Source organism: Pygocentrus nattereri, chromosome 3 (assembly GCF_015220715.1).
Source record: "Pygocentrus nattereri isolate fPygNat1 chromosome 3, fPygNat1.pri, whole genome shotgun sequence".
Taxonomy (NCBI): domain Eukaryota; kingdom Metazoa; phylum Chordata; class Actinopteri; order Characiformes; family Serrasalmidae; genus Pygocentrus; species Pygocentrus nattereri.
This window is the reverse complement of record NC_051213.1, coordinates 5,617,606-5,642,605: the sequence shown is the minus strand read 5'-3', so window position 1 is coordinate 5,642,605 and position 25,000 is coordinate 5,617,606. Positions and strand designations below refer to the sequence as shown.

General features: G+C 43.0%; 1 protein-coding gene across 3 annotated transcripts in view; it reads left to right on the top strand.

The window, feature by feature from the left end:
- arhgap29a (Rho GTPase activating protein 29a) overlaps nt 1-25,000 on the top strand; it is a 111,638-nt gene that overhangs the window by 1,198 nt on the left and 85,440 nt on the right. The window contains exons 1-2 of one of the 3 annotated variants that reach the window (XM_017684516.2): nt 994-1,786; nt 2,439-2,818. In XM_017684516.2, coding sequence (XP_017540005.1) covers nt 2,530-2,818 — 289 coding nt within the window. In that variant the 5' untranslated portion in view covers nt 994-1,786; nt 2,439-2,529. Of the gene's footprint in view, nt 1-993; nt 1,787-2,438; nt 2,819-13,101; nt 13,321-25,000 lie in introns of those variants that run through there. The other 2 variants (XM_037536761.1, XM_037536762.1) reach the window with 2 other exon arrangements.

The window sequence follows — 25,000 nt, the reverse complement described above, 5'->3', positions numbered from 1 at the left end:
GTTCTGCCGGTTCTGTGGGCTCTGTCTGCTGAGCGTGGAGAGAGGAGAGCTGGGTTCTGCCGGTTCTGTGGGCTCTGTCTGCAGGAGCGTGGAGAGAGGAGAGCTGGGTTCTGCTGGTTCTGTGGGCTCTCTCTGCAGGAGCGGAGAGAGGAGAGCTGGGTTCTGCCGGTTCTGTGGGCTCTGTCTGCTGAGCGTGGAGAGAGGAGAGCTGGGTTCTGCCGGTTCTGTGGGCTCTGTCTGCAGGAGCGTGGAGAGAGGAGAGCTGGGTTCTGCCGGTTCTGTGGGCTCTGTCTGCTGAGCGTGGAGAGAGGAGAGCTGGGTTCTGCCGGTTCTGTGGGCTCTGTCTGCAGGAGCGTGGAGAGAGGAGAGCTGGGTTCTGCCAGTTCTGTGGGCTCTGTCTGCAGGAGCGGAGAGAGGAGAGCTGCGTTCTGCCGGTTCTGTGGGCTCTGTCTGCTGAGCGTGGAGAGAGGAGAGCTGGGTTCTGCCGGTTCTGTGGGCTCTGTCTGCAGGAACGGAGAGAGGAGAGCTGGGTTCTGCCGGTTCTGCGGGCTCTGTCTGCTGAGCGTGGAGAGAGGAGAGCTGGGTTCTGCCGGTTCTGCGGGCTCTGTCTGCTGAGCGTGAAGAGAGGAGAGCTGGGTTCTGCCGGTTCTGCGGGCTCTGTCTGCTGAGCGTGGAGAGAGGAGAGCTGGGTTCTGCCGGTTCTGTGGGCTCTGTCTGCTGAGCGTGGAGAGAGGAGAGCTGGGTTCTGCCGGTTCTGTGGGCTCTGTCTGCAGGAGCGGAGAGAGGAGAGCTGGGTTCTGCCGGTTCTGTGGGCTCTGTCTGCAGGAGCGGAGAGAGGAGAGCTGCGTTCTGCCGGTTCTGTGGGCTCTGTCTGCAGGAGCGGAGAGAGGAGAGCTGGGTTCTGCCGGTTCTGTGGGCTCTGTCTGCAGGAGCGGAGAGAGGAGAGCTGGGTTCTGCCGGTTCTGCGGGCTCTGTCTGCTGAGCGGCTCGTGGAGAAGCTGCTGAGGCTTCGACTCTGTTACTGTGAGCCGCGCCAGCAGCTCAGGGAGACGGAGAGATGGAGGAAAGTGCCCGGCGCTGCTTTCTGCCCCCCATTTAAAGGGTCACTCCGCTCTGCCGTGGACCGAGGACCGAGAAGCTCACAGACGAGTCACTGCTGGTCAGAGAAAACCCAGACGTGACCTGTAAAGCTGCAGGTTTATATGAGAGTGTGTGCTGTTAACTGGTTGCCAGTGCAATAGCACATGGGATGAGGCACAGGGATCACAACAGTGTGTCCCTTTCCAGAGTTTTACTGCTTATTACCATGTAATGCTGCTGTAATTACAACGTGAATAGCAGTTCTCATTGTTCCCTGTCATAAAAGTAGAAGAGGAGCCTTTTTCGTTGCTTTATTTACTGCTGCTTAGATCCTCCAGCCCTGCTTATTCTGTGTGGCTCCTGCTTTGAAATCCAGCGCCTGGTGTGATTTAGAGTGGCTGTGATAAGCTTTCAGCTTTATTGAGGAAGAAGAGGAAGTCAGGGCTTCATCTCTCCCCCTGAAACTGCCTCATCACGAACCTGAGCCGCTACCTGATGAGGAAGTTTGGAGCTGTCTGGCTCAGAACAGGCCTGGTCGTTGGGCCCGTTGTGAAGTCCTATGGCTTGTTTATTTGAGCTGGAACCGTATCAGAGGCGTAGAACAGCAAGGTTCCAGCGGAGTGTCGTGGAACAGACGGCCCTCGCGAGAGAACAGCGTGTGTTTCTGCAGAAAGGGAGGCCAGAGCAGCAGCACCAGCCCAACAAGGTTGACTTCGTAGCAGTACAAGAACCTTTTTGGTGCTATAGAACCATTTTCAAACCGTTTTGCATGCGTAAATGGTTCTTCCAAGCAGCAAAAAGGGTTCTTTAGGTGTTACACACTTGATGTCATAGCAAAACAAGAACCCTTTTTGGTGTTATAGAACCTTTTTCATACCATTTGCATGGTGGAATCGTTCTTCAAAGCAGCAAAAAGGGTTCTTCGGTTGTTACAAGCTTGACATCGTAGCAATACAAGAACCATTTTCGAATAGCTTCTCTAAGGAACCATATACAGCACACGCTCCATCAATCTGAAGAACCATTTTACCAAACAAAGAACCAAAAACTGTACAGGTTGGTTTTTTTATCACCAGGCACCTTCAAAAGATCAGCTAACCGTCCAACCCTTCTTCATATGACCTGCATGTTCTTGAGTACAGCTATAGATGGTGCAGATGGTTCCATGACTGGACTTGAGGACCACTGGATTGGGCTTTCGGCTGCGTGTGCTATTGGTTGTATATCCAGGTTCTTTATTTTGGCTGTAAAAGATAATCAGATCCTTTATTGTTCGTCATTATCGCCGATTATAATCGATTCAAACACACTGAACCGTTTTTGGGCTGCTGATCTTTAACAGCCTATTTTGTGTCCAGGAGCTGCTGGCGGTGAGGTGAGGACCCTCGTGGATCTTCTGAGACTTGTGAAAGCATCGTTCTGTGGTTTTCCGAGCTGGCTGTGGTCGGGATGTTCGCCGGCGGGATGCTGCAGCAGAGCAGCGTAGGAAATAAACGCATCGCGCGATTCTCCAACTCACACTTTCTCCCGCTGGGCTCCGGATCCAGCTCCAGGTCTGGCTCGGGCAGCTGGGGTTTGGGCCGTACCACTAAGAGCGGCTCCCTGAGCTCTATCAGCTCCGGATCGGACAGTCTGGATGCAGCCGGCGCCGACCCGGACTACATCATGCAGCTGGTCAGCGACGTCCGGAGATTCGCGGATGTGCTGCTTCACCTCAAAGAGGCCTTCAACTCTAAAGGTGAGCTGAGATCCTGCAGGCTTTGTCATGAGATTGGTTGTCATGGTGAAGTTGATAGGGTTCATTTTCCACTTTAAAACAGAACCAGAACTGTTGGCACCCGGAAAACAGCTGTGCTTTTTCTGTTGGTCGTTAGTCCGGTGCTGATGGTTCCTTGTTTATTTGGTGCCTGCTCATGATCGGTACCAGTAAGATCTAATACGACCTACAGCGGCAGTTACCAGTTACACTCCTGGCGATCCCACACTTTGCACGTTAATGGGTTTTCCCACATTTAGCACGTCTGGTTCAACTCATTAACTAGTTAACAAAGCTTTTCCTGAGCTGGATCTAGAATGGGGAAAACAGAAGTGTACAAAAGACTGAGGCTAAGGTGTAAACAGAGTCATTCAGAGCGGTTTGGTGTGAAACGCTCTGTTCCAGACAAACTGTTCACAGTGGTGGTGATAGGAACCGGACGTCCACCTCTAAAAGCTCACTCAGGGAACGCTATTACAGGTTATGAATTCACTGCCTGATGCCGGAGACACTGTTTTAAGATAAGATATAGGTCTAAAATACCTATTTTTAAAGTTCATTTATTAAGGCTGAAAGATTTTGCAGTTTTCAAACTTTTTAAAATTATAGCCAACATTCTTCAAAATACTGTCTCACGTTTGAAGTGAGTTAATTTTCCGTAATAACACAGCGCTTGTGAACTGCCTATAGATAAGTTGGACCAATTAAACCTTTGTGTGTTGTGACATCACAGCCACAACTTGCTGGTAGTCTGGCACTTTAGGCAAGGCAAGTTTATTTATATAGCACCTTTTATACTGTAGTCAATCAAAGAGCTTCACACCCGATGAAATGCAAAGATCATTCAAATGATTTAAGTTTAAACAGTAACAAATGAAAGGAGAATAGAAATTAGTAATGTGATTAAAACATGATTAAAGCAACAGATTTTCAGAGAAAAGCATCATTAAAATTTAAAGGCAAAATAAATAAGAAATTATAACAGCAAAGTGATGTTACAGGAGAGGCTGCGTTCAGGGTTCACGCTTCTGGTGTTCAGGCCTGAACCTTAATTCATAGAAAACAATCGCAATTTAAACAAAAAATTGCAATTAGAAATTTTCCCCGAGTCGTTCAGGCCTACCATTTATGACTGAGGCACATGCAGGGTGTTATGACGCAAAATTACCCCTAAAAATGTGTTTATTTTTTCAGATTATCTACTATTTTGACATCAGCAACACTCAGTATAAAACTCAGAGGGCTCCTGTAGGTTCACTGGTGGTAAAGAAACAATTTTAGAAACAAAACGGAAACAGGAAAAAGTTTGTTTATATCTGAATGCTTTAATCAAACAAACTTTGGAATTCTCAAAAAGCCGTATAATGTTTTCTGTCCTTCGACGACACTTTAGAACTTTTCAGATGATTGTCTGAATGTACATATGCTGCAGATACAGAGCACGAAGGGGGGTTTTATTGTCATTGTAGGTTGGAAAAAAAAGACAAAATATTTTTGAATGGGATGAAAATAGCCTTAAATCAGGTAAAATAGCCCTGGACCAGGCTTGATAGATCTGATTTTCGACTGCAGCGGAGAGCCACTTTTTAGCCTAGTGTTACATTTGAAAATTTTAGGCTTTTCTTATTTGTTCATTCGTGCAAAACCATCAAAATCAGCGTACAGTGAATTCATTGTGAGGTCAGGCTGTCATGGATTCGCGCTTGCCATGTTTTGCTTTCATGCATGCTGGATTTGTTTGTCCTTGGCTGGTCGGTCACTAACCTGGCCTTATCTCTCTCCCCTGTGACCTGCTCTTTGGTGGACTGACTGCAGGTCCCAGATGGACCCCAGTGTAGTCTGAAATAATGTCATTATCCTCGGTCTTCAGGAAATTCTTGCTGTTTTTCTAATGGGAACGTTACTCTTCACTGGAAATACTGCAGGCCAGGCTCCCACGGTTTTTTCCTGGTTTGGATGATGCTTTTGAGTGAGTGCTTCTTTTTGGGTTTGCTCTGTTTTGAAGAGAGGGAGGGAGGGAGGGAGGGAGGGAGAGGGGAAAGCTCCAAATCTCTGGCTCCATATAAAGGTCCATATAAAGCGATGGGATGATCCAGGCTTGTGAGTAGATTTTGGTATTGTGATGAAATGGTCTGGGTAAAAGGGCAAGGGAAGCGTCTGATCTGGACATTTATATAGTGAATTCCAACATTGTGGGGCTACTCAGGAGAGAAAAGGGCTTGAGAATAGTACACTACTCCATAATTAAACGCTTTGATTTTCTCGCCGCTCCTTTTTCAAATCTTAAGCGAAGCGTTTCAAAACCTTCAGGGAACGGTTTAGTAATGAAAGAGTGAGTGAAGATTAAGTGGGTGGCTGCTCTTGCGTGTGTGATTATTGCATTCCGGGCCTTCTTGCTGTTTGGGTCGGCTTGGATCGGGCCCAGTTTTGCTAATCCTGGCCCGTACACGCGGCTTCCCTTTTGAAGGCCTGTGGTGGCTGTGGCCTCCCAGCGTGACCAGCAGGAGTGGGACGGTTACCGGTTTTAATAATAGACCACAACAGAAACCCGGTGATAATCGTACAGTTTCAAATGGGAAAGATCCTAAAAAACTGAGATTCACAATGATATCAGAACCGTGTCTGCAGAAATCCACATAAAAACACACCAGCATTGGGCAGATTTAGATTTGACCAGTATTTCCACCTGATATGTAGTTTTTGTGCCCAGTAAGAGCCGAATGTTTAGGTGACGCTGGGTTACTGTGCTAAAATATGTGCATTGTGGTCATTTTACTGCATTTGTAACATCATAGAAGTCCATGACAGATTTCTCTGTAATTCTAATCCAGGTGGTTTTACTCTAAATGTATACGTTTTATGAATATTTACCTTTTCCTATAACGGACTATACAGTCATATGCAGAAGTTAAGGTGGAACGGGAAAATTCTGACACGAATCTGTCAAGTAGGAAGCCGACTTCAGCTTCATAGAGAGCTGAAAGGCATGAAAACGGGTGAGGAGGCTGCTCTGTTTCTGCTTGCCAGGTGGGCAACATTAGCCTATTTTTGTTGCTTCGCAGACCCAATAGGTCAGTATTGTTTATGCCATTTGCTAATGTTTATAATTGCAACTGTTTAGCTTCACTGCAGCAACTTCAGCCCCCAGCCTAGCTAACGTTAGTGTCCATGTGTGCGACCATAAATCTGGGGGGCGGAGCTTGTGAAGGAGCACTGAAGGGACAGTTGTCTTTGTTTTGCTATTAGACTAAAATATTAACCGCCGTTTTCCAGAATCATATAGTGCACCATTAATTTAACCACTAGAAAAACAAGTATGTCCAAAATACTAACTTTACAGGAGAGGGCAGAAACCTTCTTTACCGTCAGTGTAAGTTAATGGAAAGAGATTTTATTCCAAGCAAGTTTGGAATGTTTCTATTGGTCCAGTCATCAGGAAATGTTCGCATAATATTAAGAACATCTGCTGAGCTCAAATAATGCATAAAAATAAAAATCGCAAAAAATGGAGACGATATGAGTGAATAAACAAGGGTTGTGTTTACCAGTTTACCACTGTTACCAATAGGATGTGACAAGCTTGCGTAGTTTGAATGCGCAGCTCATACGCACACAACTCTTTTCACAAAACCGGGAAAGGTTTGACGAGAAATCAGAGCCAAACGCACCGAAATATATCCGTAGCGGCAGCAACCTTCCTGAAGTCGGAACGCTGTGTTTATGTCGATATAACAGTGTCTTATGCACATAAGCAAGTCTTTCTTGAGTTTAACCAAGTGACGCATGGGTTTGTGGTTATTTAGCCACAAGCCATGTCGTTGGTCTTATTAGCGGCATTGAGATTTATGGGTATAAATGTAGGGAACTGAGATACGAGTGAGTGAGATTACTGCAAGTGAAGTACAGCAAGATGAGCGTGAGTTATTCCAACCTGCATGTGAACGTTAGATGGATTTTACAGTGGAATTTTCAGTGAAGAGCTACATACATGGACGTATACACACATGCAAATACAGGCCGCTGATCAGTTTGAGTCATTTAACCCCTCAAATGGCCGCGGACCCATCAGCAGGCCCATCAAGTTTTATTACACACTTACATAATCTAAGAATAGCTCGGCCAGTTTGCATTGATATCCCTGAAAGTAGTGAATTTTAAGGCGTTAAAATGCTATTAAATTCTATTCCACAGTGTTTTTAATTCATACAATATATATTTAAAAACATATGCAGGAAACCGGAATCATTTTGGTCCCTGATATCACGACTGGAGAGTTTCGTGCTGCCTCGTCTCTCGTGGCCTGTCCACGTGAAGCTCTGAGGTCTGGAGGAATCTCCTCCTTTGTTCGGCAGGTCAGGGAGGGTGCTTGACCCTGCCTAGGCTGGAGAGTGGTTTGAAGAGCTGGCCGTGTGTGACCACTGCTTTTCGCTTTTAGCTGCTTTTTATTTTCCTTGGAGCCACGGCGTGTGTGTTGCTGAGGTAGCGGGCCGAGCTCTGCAGACTGCATTCCTCTACTCACCCCCCCACAGCCAGAATGTTTACAAACGATGTGACGGGATCGCATTGCTGGCATAGTTTGAATGCATAGTTCGATGTACCTCTTTTCGCAGAACCTTCCTTATCCTTAAATCTCTGATCAAGTCTCCTGTTTTGCGAAAGTACAAGATGTACAAAAAGTACAAAAGCCATCAGCCCACACAGAGAAGGATTATGGTGCTGCCAAAGCAAAGCCTTGTGTATGTATACTTTGTAAAATAATTAAAAAAGGCTGGTCGTCCTTTTCATTTCATTTCATGTGTAAATTTCACGACGAATGGACCAGAGTTTTGTAAGTGTAAAGTAAACAAAACTGCACCCCTTCACAGATTTTCTGGGTTTGTCTAATTGGTAAGTTGAATTGGTTCCCGTGGAGCGTTTGTGCAGTGTCATACTTTGGAAACACTCAATCTTTTGAATCTTTCTGAACGCATAACGGCATCAAATATTTCACCACTGCTGTTATATTTTTGAACTCCAGTTATAGAACTTTCTGTGTTTTATGTATGTTCAGGACGTCACTGAGCCAGACCAGCTTTATTTAGTCAACGGCCTATCAGTTTGCCAACCAATCAGCACTCAGTAACAGTCATTCCAACCAATCAGTGCTCAGTAACAGTCATTCCAACCAATCAGCACTCAGTAACAGTCATTCCAACCAATCAGTGCTCAGTAACAGTAATACCAACCAATCAGCACTCAGTAACAGTCATTCCAACCAATCAGTGCTCAGTAACAGTAATACCAACCAATCAGCACTCAGTAACAGTCATTCCAACCAATCAGTGCTCAGTAACAGTAATACCAACCAATCAGTGCTCAGTAACAGTAATACCAACCAATCAGTGCTCAGTAACAGTAATACCAACCAATCAGTGCTCAGTAACAGTAATACCAACCAATCAGTGCTCAGTAACAGTAATACCAACCAGTCAGCTCTCGCTAGCCATAATACCAATCAGCTCTCAGTAGCAGTAATGTCAACCAATCAGGGCTCATTAGCAGTAATGTCAACCAATCAGCTCTCATTAGCAGTAATGTCAACCAATCAGGGCTCATTAGCAGTAATGTCAACCAATCAGGGCTCATTAGCAGTAATGTCAACCAATCAGGGCTCATTAGCAGTAATGTCAACCAATCAGGGCTCATTAGCAGTAATGTCAACCAATCAGCTCTCAGTAGCAGTAATGCCAACCAGTCAGGGCTCATTAGCAGTAATGCCAACCAGTCAGCTCTCAGTAGCAGTAATGCCAACCAGTCAGGGCTCATTAGCAGTAATGTCAACCAATCAGGGCTCATTAGCAGTGATGTCAACCAATCAGGGCTCATTAGCAGTGATGTCAACCAATCAGGGCTCATTAGCAGTAATGCCAACCAGTCAGGGCTCATTAGCAGTAATGTCAACCAATCAGCTCTCATTAGCAGTAATGTTAGTTTACCACGGCTCAAAACCTGTTCTCTTTGGAGAACGTGAGCATACGGATGAGTTTTCCTTGATCTTTTTTATTAACAGAATAAATCCTTCTACTTTCCACAGTTACGTCCAAACAGACAAGTTCCAGTATTGGTTTTTAGTGGTTAAGCTCCATTATATATATATTCATTGATGTATTCATTGAGGACTTACTCACAGGTGCCCTGTAGTGTTTCGCAGTCATGGTTTTGAGCTAATAGGAGAAACAAGAAGTGGCCGTCTCCCCTTAATGAGCTACGTATTGGTTGAGGATGCAAATTTAGTCTAGTGTCATAGTTCACTGAAGTGTGAAGTTTCGCACGCAGAACGCATTTACTTCGGAAGTCGGTGGTGAATTCTGTAGAAATGAGTGTCATTTTGCCAGTAAACCCGCCGGCCTTTAGGCTGACTTCATTCCTCTTTCCATGTCCAGTTGAACATTCGTGGCTAATGTTTAGCTCAGAGCTGTGATGCCCAGATCCTGTCTGTCTGTCTGTCTGTCATAGCAGCGCTGGTGGAAGTTACCTGTATGAATTATGCAAATGGGATTTGGTGAAAGAGTGACTTGTGAGTTGCAGAGCGGGTTGTTTTCCCGCCCCTGTAATCTAGCTAAACGCAGGAAAGGGCAAATTTGGAAAAAGGGCCTAATTGGCCGCAGGAAGAGAAATTCTACACTGTACTGGGGGGGTGGATTACACGCTCTGGCTCTTATGGTTGTTGAAATAAAGACTAAATCCCTGCTGGAGGAACTCCGCCGAACCTGGATGAACTCCGCCGATCCTGGAGGAATTCCACAGATGCCCCTTTGCTTTGTGCTGCTAGACTTCACTTTGATTCATTCATTTAAAGTCAGATTAGGACAGACTGGGTCATTCCGGATCAGAGCTGCTGCAGAGCAGATGTTTCAGACGTTTGAGTGGAGACAGGAGCGTGACACAGCTCACAGGGAAGCAGATTAGCCGTATATTTCAGAAGTGGTTGGTGATGTTAACGCTGGGCCTGATCTGAAGTGAAAAGGGTTAGGGTTAGGGTTAGGGTTAGGGTTAGGGTTAGGGTTCTACACGTCAGTTTGCTGGTTCCTCAGACTGATGGGGACTGATTTGAAATGGTTCTATATAGCACCAGAACGTGTTCTAGTGTTCTTCCAATGCTGCAAGCTTGACACTGCGAAGCATTTCACCATTTCACCTTGCAAATGGTTCTTTGAGTGTTCATGGTTCTGTATAGAACCACCGTGTTAACTAAAAAGGACCCTTAAAGAACCGTCTTTTAAAAGAGTGGTTATTGAAGAGTTTATAGTTCCTGAATAATTTGTAGTAATTAGTGAATAATTTACAATAGTTATTGAATAGTTTGTAGTAGATATTGAATAATTTGTAGTAGATATTGAATAATTTGTAGTAGATATTGAATAATTTAAAGCTGTTATTTAATAGTTTTGCTAGGTATTTAATGGTTTTTAGTGGTTATTGAATAGTTTATAGTAGCTGTTGAATACTTTGTAGTAGTTACTGAATAATTTGTAATAGTTATTGAATAGTTTCTAGTAGTTGTTGAATAATTTACAGTAGTTATTGAATAGTTTATAGTAGCGGTTGAATAGTTTATAGTGGTTATTGAATTGTTTACAATAGTTATTAAATAGTTTGTAGTAGATACTAAATAATATATAGGAGGAACTGAATGTAATATACAATATACAGCAGATATTGAATAATCAGTAGTAGATATTGAATAATTAATAGATAACAAGCCTTAAAATTATAATCAGTATGCCTTAAGTTTAAGGGATTCTAATTAAAATGTATTTAGTACAATTTACTAATAACCTAAGACTAAGATGGTTAGGCACATAACAGTAATGTACAGATGGATTGTGTAAAATTCTGAGTGCTATCTGTTTCACTGAGGCTCAAGTACCAGTTAAAACCATATTATAACATATTTCACAATGTATGTCTGAGTTTCGAGGAGAAATGCAGGCGATCGTATCTGGACGCTGAATGTTTTGGGTCACTGCACGTCTTCAAAGTGTAATGAGCAGCGGTTAACTGGGTGGAGTTTCAGAGCATGAACAAGGGGCTGCCGTAAATCAGAGGCCACGGTGTGATTGAAAGTGATTTAAAGGTCTTTTTTTATGAGTTTATTGTCTCGGTCGAAGCTCAGCTATAGAAAGGCCGTCCCCTCGTTCCAGCTTTTCAGTGATGGGGGTACAATGAGGCGAGCCCCAGGCACCACTGTCAGCCAGGCACCCTCATCAACAATGAACAATATTTGCTTCGGCGTTGTGTAGCCTTAAAAAACGGCCGTGGCTTTCAGGATCAGCGATGTGAGCTTGAGGCTCTTTGTCTCCGGTAGGGAAACTTAAACATGGCATATTTTCATGTAGATTGTATTGAACAGTTCCTATTTATTTACTGAGTTTGGGGGAAAAAACCCAAAAATATTCCGTCTAAAATGTGCTAGAACTTTTCTCCAGGCCACTTTTTGTGTTCCTTTTTTCCCCAAAGTGTTAAATTCAGCAAATATTCAGCAATTGTGCATTGAAGTGTGTTCTCTGTGGGGGAGGTGTTCACTTATTCACTCTTAGGAACGGAAAATAAATGAACAAACCGGGGGTGCACAAACTTTTGCACACGACTGTATCGTTGCTATTCTAATGTAAACGCATTAGTGAATCCGTGACATGTTGTGGTTAAAGACTGACCTGCAATATTTTGCCCAAAACTATTTATGGTTAGGTTTTTAAATGGGTCTTTAAATAAGCTGCCGTTGTAAATGAGATGCACGAGCAGCGAACCATTTAGGAGCCTCTGCTTTTAACAGAACTGCGAAAGTTAGAAATTCACTGTTGTTGGAAGAAAACCTCGTATCTCCAAAATGGGAACTTTTACTTTTAATGTAAGTCAATGGAACCAGATTTTTTTCCAAGTAATTTTGGGCCGTTTCTTTTGGTTCATTCATCATGAAATTGTATACAACGTAAAGGACGACAGGTCATTTCAAATTACGTCAAAAACTGAAAAACAGCAAAAATGGAGATAAGAGGTTTTCTTCCCACACCAACGAATTGATAAACTATATATATATATATATATATATATGGATGGGCAATACAGCAGAGTTATATCACAATACGCACTGCAAGACATTTTCTCGACACACAGTATCATAATATTTAGCATATCTGAGGTTTGATAGGTTAAAAAATGCTTATTGGCTCATTCGTGCTGGTAAGACTGAATATTTAGGTGCTGAAATTTAGTATTGAATGAACTCACAGCGCTGTCGGAAAGTCAGAGATCAACCTTCCTTTATTTAACTTCCGGTCAAAACGTACCACGTCTTCATTTTGGAGATGAGATCAATCTGATAATGCACTCACATAATGAAGGAGAAAAAACTGGAGTTCAAAAACTGATTAAAAGCTAGAGAGAAAATGTTCCTCCTAACAACCACCTGGAAGAGCTGGTCAACACCAAAACTGCCCCCATCAGATAAACAGCACTCAAAGCTTTGATCTCTGAGAGAGAGGAGAAGATCAAGCTGCTTCAGATCTGAAAACATCCACAGGTGTTCCTGTCCATCCTTCCACTGTGAGGAGACCACTCAGCGCTGTGGGTCTGAAAGGACGTGTAGCTGATCAAGAAGAACCTCACTGAGAAAAGGAGACGGACACATCAAACAAAGAAGCTGAACGATGGACTGACCACCCCAGAGTCCTGACCTCAGCACCACTGAATGGGTTTGATCACTTCAGAAAATCATCAACCAGCTTCTCAGACTGAGCTTTGGAGGCGTGTCTGCAGGTTCTTTGAGGAGCTGAAAGTGAGTCTCCTGAAGAGGATGGAGGCTGGAATGAAGTTAAATACTGGATGTTTAGTGTGTATGTTTTCTGCTATTGACCTGCCAGTAAGAATGAATGACTGGCATTTAAAGAGCGTTTTGACTGAAGATGGAATAAACGAAAGGACCAGGATCTTCTCCAGCTTTGCTCTTCCAGCTCAAATTGGCAGAGTTTGGCCTGAGGCTGATTTTCCCATGTAAGAATAGCAGAGAGCTGGAGCTCGGTCCCCTGAGAGTTATGGCCAGCTCCAATAAGCATGCATTGTTTTTTCAACTGTGTGTGTTTTTTTTTCCTTCAAGTTGCGCAGGTCACCTTAAATGGCAGTTATTTCTTGCCGCTCTCACTGGGCTGACCTAAAAGGGTGCTGGAGACGGACTGCTTTTTACGAGCCTCTCTGAAAGCCGTGTTTTATAGATTTCCAAAGCAGATGTTTCTCGCGCCATTTCGCGCTGACCTGCTTATGCCATTGAAACGTCTCCCTTAATGACGTTCTCACAGTGTATAACGGGGGTTTGAATGTCCACCAGGGTCGCGACCCTGCCCAGCGCCGCCTTGTCAGAGACATGTGTCTAATTGGATTGGATTATTTTGGGGTCCGCCCTGGCCGGAGGACCCAGACGGCACTGTGATGACTGAACTTGTGCACAGGTCAGTGTTGCACTCTGTTTGAGGAGTTGGAGCGAGTTCTGTGTGTGATGCATTAAATATGATACAGCATGTCCACATGAACTGATTATATCACAGCAAGTTTTTGTCTTTAATACTTGAAACTGTTGTACTGTTTTAATGTTGTTAGTATTTTGTCCATGTAGAAATTATCTGCACATGCTTTACATTATCGCTGCAGTCGGAAGAAAACCTTGTATCTCCATTTTTGTCAATTTTTACTTTTTGACATAATCTGAAAATACCTGTTTTTCCTTCACACTGTGTGTAAATTTCATGATGAACGGACCTAAAGAAACGGCCCAAAATGACTTGGAAAAACGCCTGGTTCCATTGACTTCCATTAAAAGTAAAGTAGGTTTTTTCCTTCTCCTGTAAAGTTACCATTTTGGAGATACGAGGTTTTCTTCCGACAACAGCGATATGCATAAATATAAAAGATAAAAAGTACAGTGGGAATTAGACCTGATATATCCTAAGAATAATTAGCACTATATCTTCTGTTTTAAAACTGCATTATCAATTATATCACCACCCCCACCCCCAAGCCTTAAGTATTAACTGATTTTATTAAAATTGCATATTGGATAATATAACATAGAGTAGCTCAACTTTGGTAAAATAACCAGGACTAAAAAAAAGGTGATTTTGTGAGCTCCTGCTGGTGTGTGTTCATGGCTGTTTCTTCTTTTTAAATAATGCACCCAGAAACAAATTATGAGCTTCCCCCTTATGGAGAAACTTAAGACTGCTGAACATGTGCGAGTGAGTGAGTGAGTGAGTGAGTGAGTGAGTGAGTGAGTGAGTGAGTGAGTGAGTGAGTGAGTGAGTTCCAAAGCTACGTCCCTGTGGTTTTCAGATTTTTTCAGTGTTTTCCGTTGTTCATTCATTAATTTACAGCTCACCTGAGCCTGTTCTTCAGGTGTTATGTTGCACTCTGAGAAACCCACAACACTTTAGCATAACAGCTTAGTAATGCGCTGCAATAATCCATTATTTTAACAGTAAAAGAGAATAATGGTTTATATGTATGTTATTGAATATTATCTGTTTAAAATTCAATTAGTCCTCTATCGTTCTGTGTCCGTTCTCTTTCCCGACTTGGTGATTATCATTTGCCATTGGGTAATCAATAATTAATAATCAGTAAGCACAGATATCAATGATAAGTCATCGTATCTCACAGTCCTAGTAAGAAAGGCTGGTGCTTTGTTCTCAGATGTGTTAATAATGCTACTTTATTTCCTTTTTTTTGCTTTTTATGCCTGATTATGGGCTGTTTTATAGGTCATTTTAACTGCCCTTTGACTGTAATTTCAGTAACAGCAATAATTGGCAAATAAATGTCTATCCTGCTCTATTAAAATGCCCCGTATGTGTGTGACAGCCCTGCTGTGCCTCAGCTTATAAGGAGAAACTCTACCCAGGGTTCCCCTCCCTCTTCACCCCACATAGAGACAAAACTCACAAACTCACTCCCAGAGTCTGGAGCACAGGTTGACTCTCTCTTCTGACTGTAGATGTTTTGGTCCAGCACTTTCCTAAGAAGACCAACTGTTTGCTTAAGACGGGCCAGTTCTTTATCACTCCTTCCCTTACTTATGTTTTATGAAAACTGCACAAACTTAAGTCTTTTGTCCATGCTTATCGATAAGAGTGACAGATACAGTGTCAAACCAACGAAGTAAGTCTAGTTGCGATTACTGGGAATTCCACAGATTTTCTGCATTATTGGATTCCATAGTCAGAATCGTTCACGGTGGTAGTGATAGGAACCAGACGTCTGAAGAGTTGAAATGTTTCTAAAAGCTTCTTTTCACAAAGTTATTAGACAAAATTGTTATGAACACACTGCCTGATATCCGAGACACTGTTTTATGATCGTTTTGAGACAAGATGTTGACCTAAAACATATTTTTAAAAGCCCGTTCTTGGCAGCGAAAGCAAAATACTACCATACGTGTCATAAGAAAACGTGTTTATTCGGATTCTCCCTAATTTTACCACCATCAACATCACACGTAAACACTCAGAAGACTCCTGTAGGTTCTCTGGTGGTTCTGGATAGTAAGTAAAATGTCAATATTAGTGTTACATTTTTTAATGGCATTTGGCTGACGCTCTTATCCAGAGCGACTTACAATTTGATTAATGTTACACAGGGAGGTGAAGGTGATGCTGAGATTTTCGTTGGGAGTGACGAGGCTGGACAAGATTAGAAATGAGCAGATCAGAGGGACGGTGAAGGTGGAGCAGTTTGGAGATAAAGCCAGAGAGGCCAGGTTGAGATGGTTTGGACATGTGTTGAGGAGGAATAGTGGATATATTGGACAAAGAATGTTGGAGATGGAGCTGCCGGGTAGAAGGAGAAGAGGTAGACCTCAGAGAAGGTTTATGGATGTAGTGAAGGTGGACATGGAGATGGTTGGTGTAAAAGTAGAGGAGAGCAGTGGATAGGGCAAGATGGAGGCAGATGATCCGCTGTGGCGACCCCTAAAGGGAGCAGCCGAAAGGAGAAGGTGGTGTTAGGAGTCTTGCCCAAGGACTCTTATTGGTATAGTGTGGGGTGTTTGCCCAGGTGGGGATTGAACCCCAGTCTACAGCATAGAAGGTAGCGGTGTTACCCACTACACCAACCAACCACCACTAATGTTGTAGTCATGGTGACATCTGAGTGGTTTCTCTACAGTGAACCATTTCACACCAAAACACTCTAAATTAGTTTTTTTTTTTTTTTTTACATCTTTAGTGTTTGTAAAATTGGTGGAGCTCCTCTTTATCAGCTCAACACAGCTCAAGACAAATGAGATTGAAGTGTGCAGTTAGCATCATGCTAATTGCTGCTGTATTAGCTTCACTAGCTTCATAGGTCCAGTGCAGAAGTGAAGAAGCTGCGGCTTTCTCGACTGCCTGTTTGCTGTAGGAATGAGATGAAAATTGTGTATAATTTACAGTAAAGTCCCTATTTATCAGCGTCCACTGCGACAAAGACCTCTTCACCCGATACCTGAAAAAATGCTCTACTCTGTAGTAGCGCAGTGGTGGCCTACCTGTTTGGCCCGGTCTCTCAGGTGCATATGCTCAGTCTGTTGACCACACTGGCCATTTCAGCAGCGTTAAGGTCTGACCTGAAGGCTATTTCTGAAAGGTAAACAGTGAGCGACGGCAGTGCTGTGGAATAGCTCTGGGTGTTGCAGAGATAAAGGGCTAATTATGCGACTTAGGTCACTTTTGGCTTGTCGTGTTTGAGTGAATTTCAGCAAAAACTGAAGCAAAACACATTATAGTACGTTATCGTGTGTCTTTTCACTCATTTATGGATGTAAACAAGCGATGTCTTTTCACCAGGTTCATCTTTGTAAAGATTTTTGGAGTTTTATTACTTTTAAGTTTTATTACGTGCCATAATGTGAGTATGAAGTGGTTGGTTAGTGTAGTGGGTAACACCTCTGCCTTATAGACTGGGGTTCAATCCCCCACCTGGGTCAGCACCCTACACTATACCAATAAGAGTCCTTGGGCAAGACTCCTAACACCACCTTCGCCTACTTGTGTAAAATGACCAGATTGTAAGTCGTAATATGGTAACATTAGCTAACTTGCTAACGCTGGCCTGTTTTGTACTTCTAGCCTGTTTTGTTCCTATAGCTGGTGGCTGTAGCCAGCTGGCTTAGCTAGCTCTTATTTCTTCCATGCTAACTATAACCTAAGCACCTTTTTGGATGGGCTTAAATTTATAAGGAGTTTTTTGCAGGTAATTTGTGAGAAAGTAAACAAAGAAATTTAGCATGGTTTCATGTTAAAATGCGCAGTTCTAAAGTCAGAACTGTTCACAGTGGTGGTGATAGGAACCAGATGTCCACCTCTAGAAGCTCCCTGTTATGAATATGCTGTCGGGTGACCGATGAGCTCAGTAATCCCATCATAATATGATTTCTTCAGTTATCCGAATTATTCAAACGGTCATGTAAACACCATACTCCGATCTACAAATCCGATTAAGAAGTCTGATATAGAGGCTGGGTTTACCTCAGTAATCAGACTTCTCTGTGCATGTGAGCTCTTACTCTGATTTCTTTCGGATTTCTCAGTCTGTGCATGTGTGAAAACAGACAGCGGTACCGGAAATAAGCGAGCCAGCGTCGCCCCAAGATCCAGCAAATGTAGTTTCCTGTTATCTGATTACTCAGCTGCATCTAAACGTGTTGATCAGATTACTGATAGTTTCCTGCAGTTATCGGATTATTAAGTGCATATAAGTGCACTCAGTGTTTTACAATGGTTTTGTGAAGGTTTGGGCCTAAAATATGTCTTTTAATGCATCCGCGGTGAAAAGATACATGCAGAACATTTTAAGGAAATTTAGTCCCCAGAGAAAACTTTTTTTTTTTTTTCCAGATTTATTACAATTTTACCACCTTCATCATTCCATATAAAACTCAGATGCCACATGTTGGTTCACTGGTGGTTTTCAATAGTACAGAAAGGGCTATGCTTGTAGAGATCATGACCACCAGCACTGTAAAGTAACCTTTAACGTTAGAGCCTGCCTAGCTAATGTTACGGTACTTTTGGCAGTGTGTCGCCCTGAAACCTGGAGGAAAGCAGAGATGAGAGGCGTGTGAAATGTCTGTAGGCGTGACTCTGTAATTTACATGACTGCATCTTCTCGTGTGGAGTCCACAAGTAAACACGGTGCTGATTTCGATGCTGCTCAGGAGCGATTACGTAGCTGCACTCCGGCTAGAAGCTCACTGGTTGAAATCCATCACTCAGACGTGTTGTGAAAGCTCGTCTGCATTTTTCTCCTGGAGCCAGTTGCTCTTGAGCGGTCTGCTCAGGCTCCTCTGTGTGTGAGAGAGTGGAGGGATGTTTATGAGCGAATCCCACGGATTCCTAAACAATCCCAGCAGCCCTGGAGAGCAGTGCGCTAAATAACCAAAGCCTCACTCAAAATCTGTCTGTTTCTCAGGCCTGTGGTTGACATAACACGCTTTGCGAATCGTTCCCACTAAACCATAAGATATCCTATTAGTAGAGATACACAATAATATCAGAATCAAATCGGTATCAGTAGATAACTGCCTAAACATGACCGATCTCTCTAACGGATATCTGATAAAGTATCTTTTGAATGTTTAGGTGACGCTGAAATATCTACATTTTATTCATTTTACTGCAGAAATAAATGTTTTTTTCCTTTTAATATAGCGGAGTTACTCCGGAATTCAGCTTTAGATGCTTTCGGGAAACTGAAGTGTTATATTTTCACAATTTTACAACTTCTAATATGTAGTATTGTTTAGCAAGCTGTTTGAAATTCAGCCACATGGTGCATCAATAGTACTATTATATGTGTTCAAATGCATAAAGAAAAGGGCAAATTATATATAAAAGAACCTTTTGGTTTTTTGGGTAAATGTGTCCTGAAATTCGGTTTTAGTTCCAATCAAGAACTTTCATTTCAGTGCCACACTAATGTTTATGTATTGGCATCAGATTAATTAATTAAGAGACCCTTATTAGTCCCACAACGGGGAAATTCCACCTCCACATTTAACCCATCCGTGAAGTGAAACACCACATACACACTAGTGAATAGACGCACTACTAGGGGGCAGTGAGCACACTTGCCTGGAGCGGAGGGCAGCCCTATCCACAGCGCCCAGGGAGCAGTTGGGGGTTAGGTGTCTTGCTCAAGGACACCTCAGTCATGTGCTGTCGGTTCTGGGGATCGAACCGGCGACCTTCCGGTTACAACCTCCAGCCCACGACTGCCTCAATATGCACATGGAAAAGACCCACAAGTCCCATATTGGTAAATCCCTACCTATCCTTGTCATTTTGCTATATTACTTAAGCGTACCTTCGTAATTCCAAAAGCTGTAAAACACTTAGAACCTGGATCCTGTGTGAGCAGATAGCGAAAGGAAAAGGACAACCATGACTGAAAGATAAATCTGAGTGAACTGAACTTTACTAAACTTAGTCACTTCAATATTCTGAGCCGCATTTAGCAGCTACTTCAAAAAACGACTGAACATTCAGCAGCCTGTCCTGTTATGTTAACTAGCTCACTACATTTAATTAATAATAAAGCTGTTTAATTGGCCAAAAATGATGAAATCAGTTTGTTAACAGTTTTCACATGAAATAATGCCACCCAGATGTCCTAGAAACCAGTTCACACAGAGCTCGTCTAGTGAAGCATGTTAAAGTGTTCAAGCAGGTAAACGGTGCCGCTGCCTGTTGCGTAACACCTACTGTAGCTCAAAATTATGGGTTTAAACAAAGAGTCACATTTTTTTCTGTGTTGGTAATTCAGCTCCTGGAGAACAGAACCTCGGTTTCTCAGAGCACTGCCAAGAGTGGCTCACAGTAACTGAGTAACTGAGTAAATGTAATTAGTTTCTGTACTTTAGTATTTTTGGTGTATCTGTACTGAAGTTTCTCCGTTCTGGACTTTCTCCTTTCACTCCACTACATCTCAGAGTCTAATATCCGACTTTTTCCTCCTACATTTTGAGAAATCTGTCGTTCCTTTTGGTTTCTGTGTGTATGAAAACGTCACATGTCAAAACGAAAGAAGCGCAAAGCCAGAGCACCAATCAGGGCCCAGCGGTCACTTTGTTTAGAGCTGGTTTTGACCTGTTGGTCATACCGACCCAGTGCAGCACGCGGTTCAACGTCAGCGCAGCAGCGTAAAACTTTGGGAGAGTCTGTTCAACATAAATGATGAACTAACCTAACTTTGTGTAAATAGAGCTCAATATAGAAATATGTCCACATATGCAGTCGAGACTGACGCGGCTTTTTTCTGAATTTCTACAAACACCAGTTCATTTTATAGTAAATGAGTTTGGGCTGGTTTATGTTTATGAACAGACGCCTACAGATCAACATAGTAAAGGAGCTCATCTGTGATCCTGAGTTTAAAGCCAGTTTTTATTCAACTTAAACTTGGAACTAAGTTGCATTAAGTTAATTACTCTTACTCTTAGTACTTATACTTTATACTTAAGTACATTTGAAGGTAAATACTTTTGTACTTTTACTCAAGTTGGAGGTCTAAATGGAGGAACTTCTACTGTTACTGGAGTAATATTTTACCTTGGGGGTCTCTACTTTAACTCAAGGACATGGTTTGAGTACTTCGCCCACCTCTGATTGCCAGACATATTATTACAGCTCGGAACATTTACGCTGATTACTCGATCATTAGTCGCTCAACTCACACGAATAAAGTAAATAAAGCCACTAACCACATCTACCACAATCTGAACCAGACTGAATGGAGGATGGTGGTCATGTTTCCCAGTTGTTCTTTTTTTCAGTGTTTCGGTTGGTCATAATGTGCCGTGCTTAGTGGTCAGGCACGGTTCCTGTCCGTGGGACCTTGAGGACAGTGTACTTTTAACCTGCTGTATCAATATTGACCCTCACTTGGTGATGGCCATTGCCGCGGTCCTGGCTTTATCGCTCTGATAGAGGTGGGAAAAGCGTTCCTCTCTTCCTCACACACAGCCTGTCTTTATCCTCCCATCCCCCCTCTCCCTCTCTCCCTCTCTCTCCCTCTCTCCCTCTCTCTCTCTCTCACATAGCCCGCATTCCTGCGAAACAAACGCTCACTTGTTGCTTTAGACCTCCACAGCAGCAGCTGAGCCGGGCTGGACACACGGGCTGAAAAATGATAAAAGGGGAGACCCTGTCGGCACTGAGCACATGGGAAACATGGTTTTTGTTAAAGTAAAGTGTATTTTTATACTCATTTCTGAACAATATTACTACACATACAGGGCACACCCCCCTCTCTTACTTCCTTTACAGTCAAAACAGCCATTAAATACAAGTTTTTCACTGGCAGGAAAAAGAGCACAGAAGCCTCAACAGCTATCACATTTTTCAGCGTTGAGTGAGTCTCTCTTCACCTTCATTCCAGCTTCCATTCTCTTCAGGAGCCTCACTTCCAGCTCCTCAAAGAACCCGCAGACACGCCTCCAAAGCTCAGTCTGAGAAGCTGGTTGATTCTCTGAAGTAATCAAACCCATTCAGTGGTGTTGAAGTGGACTCTGGGGTGGTCAGTCCATCGTCCAGCTTCTTTCTTTGCTGTGTCCGTCTCCTTTTCTCAGTGAGGTTCTTCTTGATCAGCTACACGTCCTTTCAGACCCACAGCGCTCAGTGGTCTTCTCACAGTGGAAGGATGGAGAAACACCTGTGGATGTTTTCAGATCTGAAGCAGCTTGATCTTCTCCTCTCTCTTAGAGATGAAAGCTTTCAGTGCTGATTATCTGATAGGGGCAGTTTTGGTGCTGACCAGCTCTTCCAGGTGGTTGTTAGGAGCCACATAGTTTCTGTAGCACCTTTAATGAATTTAGTTACATTTAAAATCCCATTTACATTTTCAGCATATGCTGTTATCCAGAGTAGGTGAAGGTAGTGTTAGGAGCCCAAGCGCTCTTTTTGGTGTAGTACAGGGTGTTTGCTAAGGTGGGGATTGAACCTCAGCCTATAGTGTGGAAGGCAAAGATGTTGCTGACTATGCGATACCAACCACCATTTCTTCTCTTATTTCAGCGAGGGCTGAAAGATCACAGTAAAAAAGACTCCAATTTTCAGCTGCAGTTTTCATTCGGACCATTTTCATTAACCACGTTGTCTTAACTGGGGAAAGTTAACCTAATGTCAGAGCTTGTTAACTGCCTGAAGAGGAGATAGACTCATCAGAAGCAGCCATACAGCTATGCTGTGACATGACACCCAGTCAGAAGCCAGGAAAAGTGGATATTCTGTTCTTCTTGGCCCAAATTATAGACCTGGTCTTCAATTTCCAGAAAATAATCACAATTTAAATCACAGTCGCAGTATCGATCAAAAAAAATGCACTTAGATATTTTTCCCAAATGATTGAGCCGTACTTTGAGCTTCTCCTTCCTCATGCAAGTGGATTATCTCATATCTAATCTTTTCAGAAATGCTTCCTGAAGGGTGAGTTATGAATGGCTGTGTTGGCTGGAAATGAAACAAATGAAGATGGACTGTTGCTCAGTGTTGTATGTAGAGTGTATATGGTGTATAAAACGTCTATGTGTGTGTGTTTAAGGGTTTCAGAAGTGGCTGTTTGGCTGGTCGTGGAGGCAAGTTTGCATTTTCAAGGTGAAACAGAAGGATTTGCCGCGTCCTTCCTGGTGCAGTGTTTATGTTTGGCTCAGCACTGTTAATAACAGGTTGCGGTTTTCACTCCGGAGCTCCAGCACTGCTGCGTTTGTTTCCCACATTCAGATTACTGCTTGCAAGGTCACGGCCTAATAGCGCACCACCATCATATGGCTGTTAGAGAGGAAAACAACAACTAGAAACTGTATTTATACAGCACCTTTCATGCATACAGTGCAGCTCAAAGTGCTTCACCTAATGAAACGTTATATTTACAGTACTGTGCAAAAGTCAGAGACCCTTCATTTTGTAAATTTAAAGGGAAAACAACCGTTAAAAACAAGGTACTTAGTTTTCTACAGCAGATGAGAAAGCAGAAAGTGTATACAGTCTTTTGTGAAAGGTTGAACGTCCATCCATCCATTCTCCAAGCCGCTTCTCCGTCAGGGTCGCGGGGAGGTGCTGTAGCCTATCCCAGCAGTCTTCGGGCGGAAGGCAGGATACACCCTGGACAGGTTGCCAGTCCATCGCAGGGCAGACAGACAGACAGACAGACACTCACACCCAGGGGCAGTTTAGCATGTCCAATCGGCCTGACTGCATGTCCTGGACTGTGGGAGGAACCCGGAGGAAACCCACGCAGACACAGGGAGAACATGCAAACTCCACACAGAGAGGACCCCGGTCACCCGGCCGGGGAATCGAACCCAGGCCCTCCTCGCTGTGAGGCGACAGTGCTACCCACCACGCCACCGTGCCGCCCAAGGTTGAACGTCCATGGCCAAATTGTATATCGCTGCCTTCAGAACAAAACCATGTTTGTCATTTTTCAGTTTTTGACATAATTTGAAAATGCCTCTTGTCCTACGAATTGTATATAAATTTCATGATGAATGGACCAAAATAAAAGGCCCAAAGATGACATGGAAAAAGCCCTGGTTCCATGGATTTACATTAAAAGTAAGGCATGTTCCCATTTTGGAGATTTGAGGTGAATTTTCCAAGTTAAAATATGTTATAACAGAGGAAACACGTAGGCTCATTTTTATTCAACATTTTGGGACAAAAATTATTTTAAAATGCGATGGTGAAGCTGTAAACCCAGCAAATGAATCAAAACTGCTCACTTGAATGTGCAGAAAAGGGCTCTGTTTAAGTTGCCATTTCTAGAGGAGAGAAGGCTTTTAAAAGGAATTGGAATGAGGGTGCCCAAACTTTTGCACCCAACTGTACATAAGAGAAAATGACACAGAAGCATCAAAAAGTAACTATAATAGTAATTATTAAGTCCCGTTGTTGAAATCGATGGAAAAGAAAGAAAACCAGAGACAGTTGATGTCAAATTAAAACGAATGGTGAAAAAATCAGCAGAAGTTGGACATTTATACCCCACCAATAAGTGCACTTGCCTCAAACTGTGTTTACTTGTTTAACGAGAACCAGTTTTTTTCACTTTGATGAAGCTACGGTCACTCAGAGTGGTTTGGGTGAAATGGTTCACTCTTGAGAAACTTCCAGACTCAGATGTCTCTACAGTGGCGGTGATAGGAACCAGACGTCACCATGTCTACAACAGAGGGAACCACACCTTCTGAGTGTTTATATGCAGTGTTGACAATGGTAAAATAGTCATACATCCGATAAAATATATTTTCTTTGAGGACTATTTTGCCTTATAACAATCATGTATCCCTCCACCATGAATGGATAAAATGCTTATTAGACCAGAACCTTCTCAAAACTATAAAACAGTGTCTCAGATATCAGGCAGTGTGTTTATAACCATTTCATGTAATGCCTTTCTGAGCCCTGTTTACATCTCAACCGATTAACTATGCAGAAATGTGAAAAATCTCGGGCTGATTCCCCTTTAAGAGTCTTTCTAATGACATTAGTCCGTTTCACAATGCGCTGGACTACAGTCCCCAGCATGCACTGCAACTTAATGTGCGCTCTGACTCTCCTACCCCAGGAAGAGTCTATAGGACAGCAGTTACACCTCAATTCTACACCATTATGTGCAATGCCACACCAGTTCTTTCCCCATAATCAACGCTAAACGTCAACTCAGCAGCTCAGAAACTGAGCAAGTTAATGAACTTGCAGCAAAGAAAGGATGCCAGGTGTCTAATTCAAGCAGGTAGGTAGGCTTAAAAGGCTGAGCTCCAGTGGACGTTTACATTTGTGTCCAAGTAATATTTCAAGGTCTAATACAAGTGTCTGTATTTTACTCTTGAGGTTTTTTGCATACTTTAAATAAACAGTGGCCAGTTTAGGTTACAGCGCAACATTATTTCAAAATATATACATTTTTTTCTCTGGCTCACAGATTTGATGAGATTTTTTAACGTGGCTCTTTGACACCCCTCCTCTATAGCATACTGTTGTCTACAAACATGACCTTAGTAAGTAAAACGAACATTTTTCTAGCCTGAATTTTGTCCAGCGGTGGCCTAAACGAAGCGATGGCCTGGTGTTGTTGTGTCGTTGCTGTCCTGTTAAAGATCAA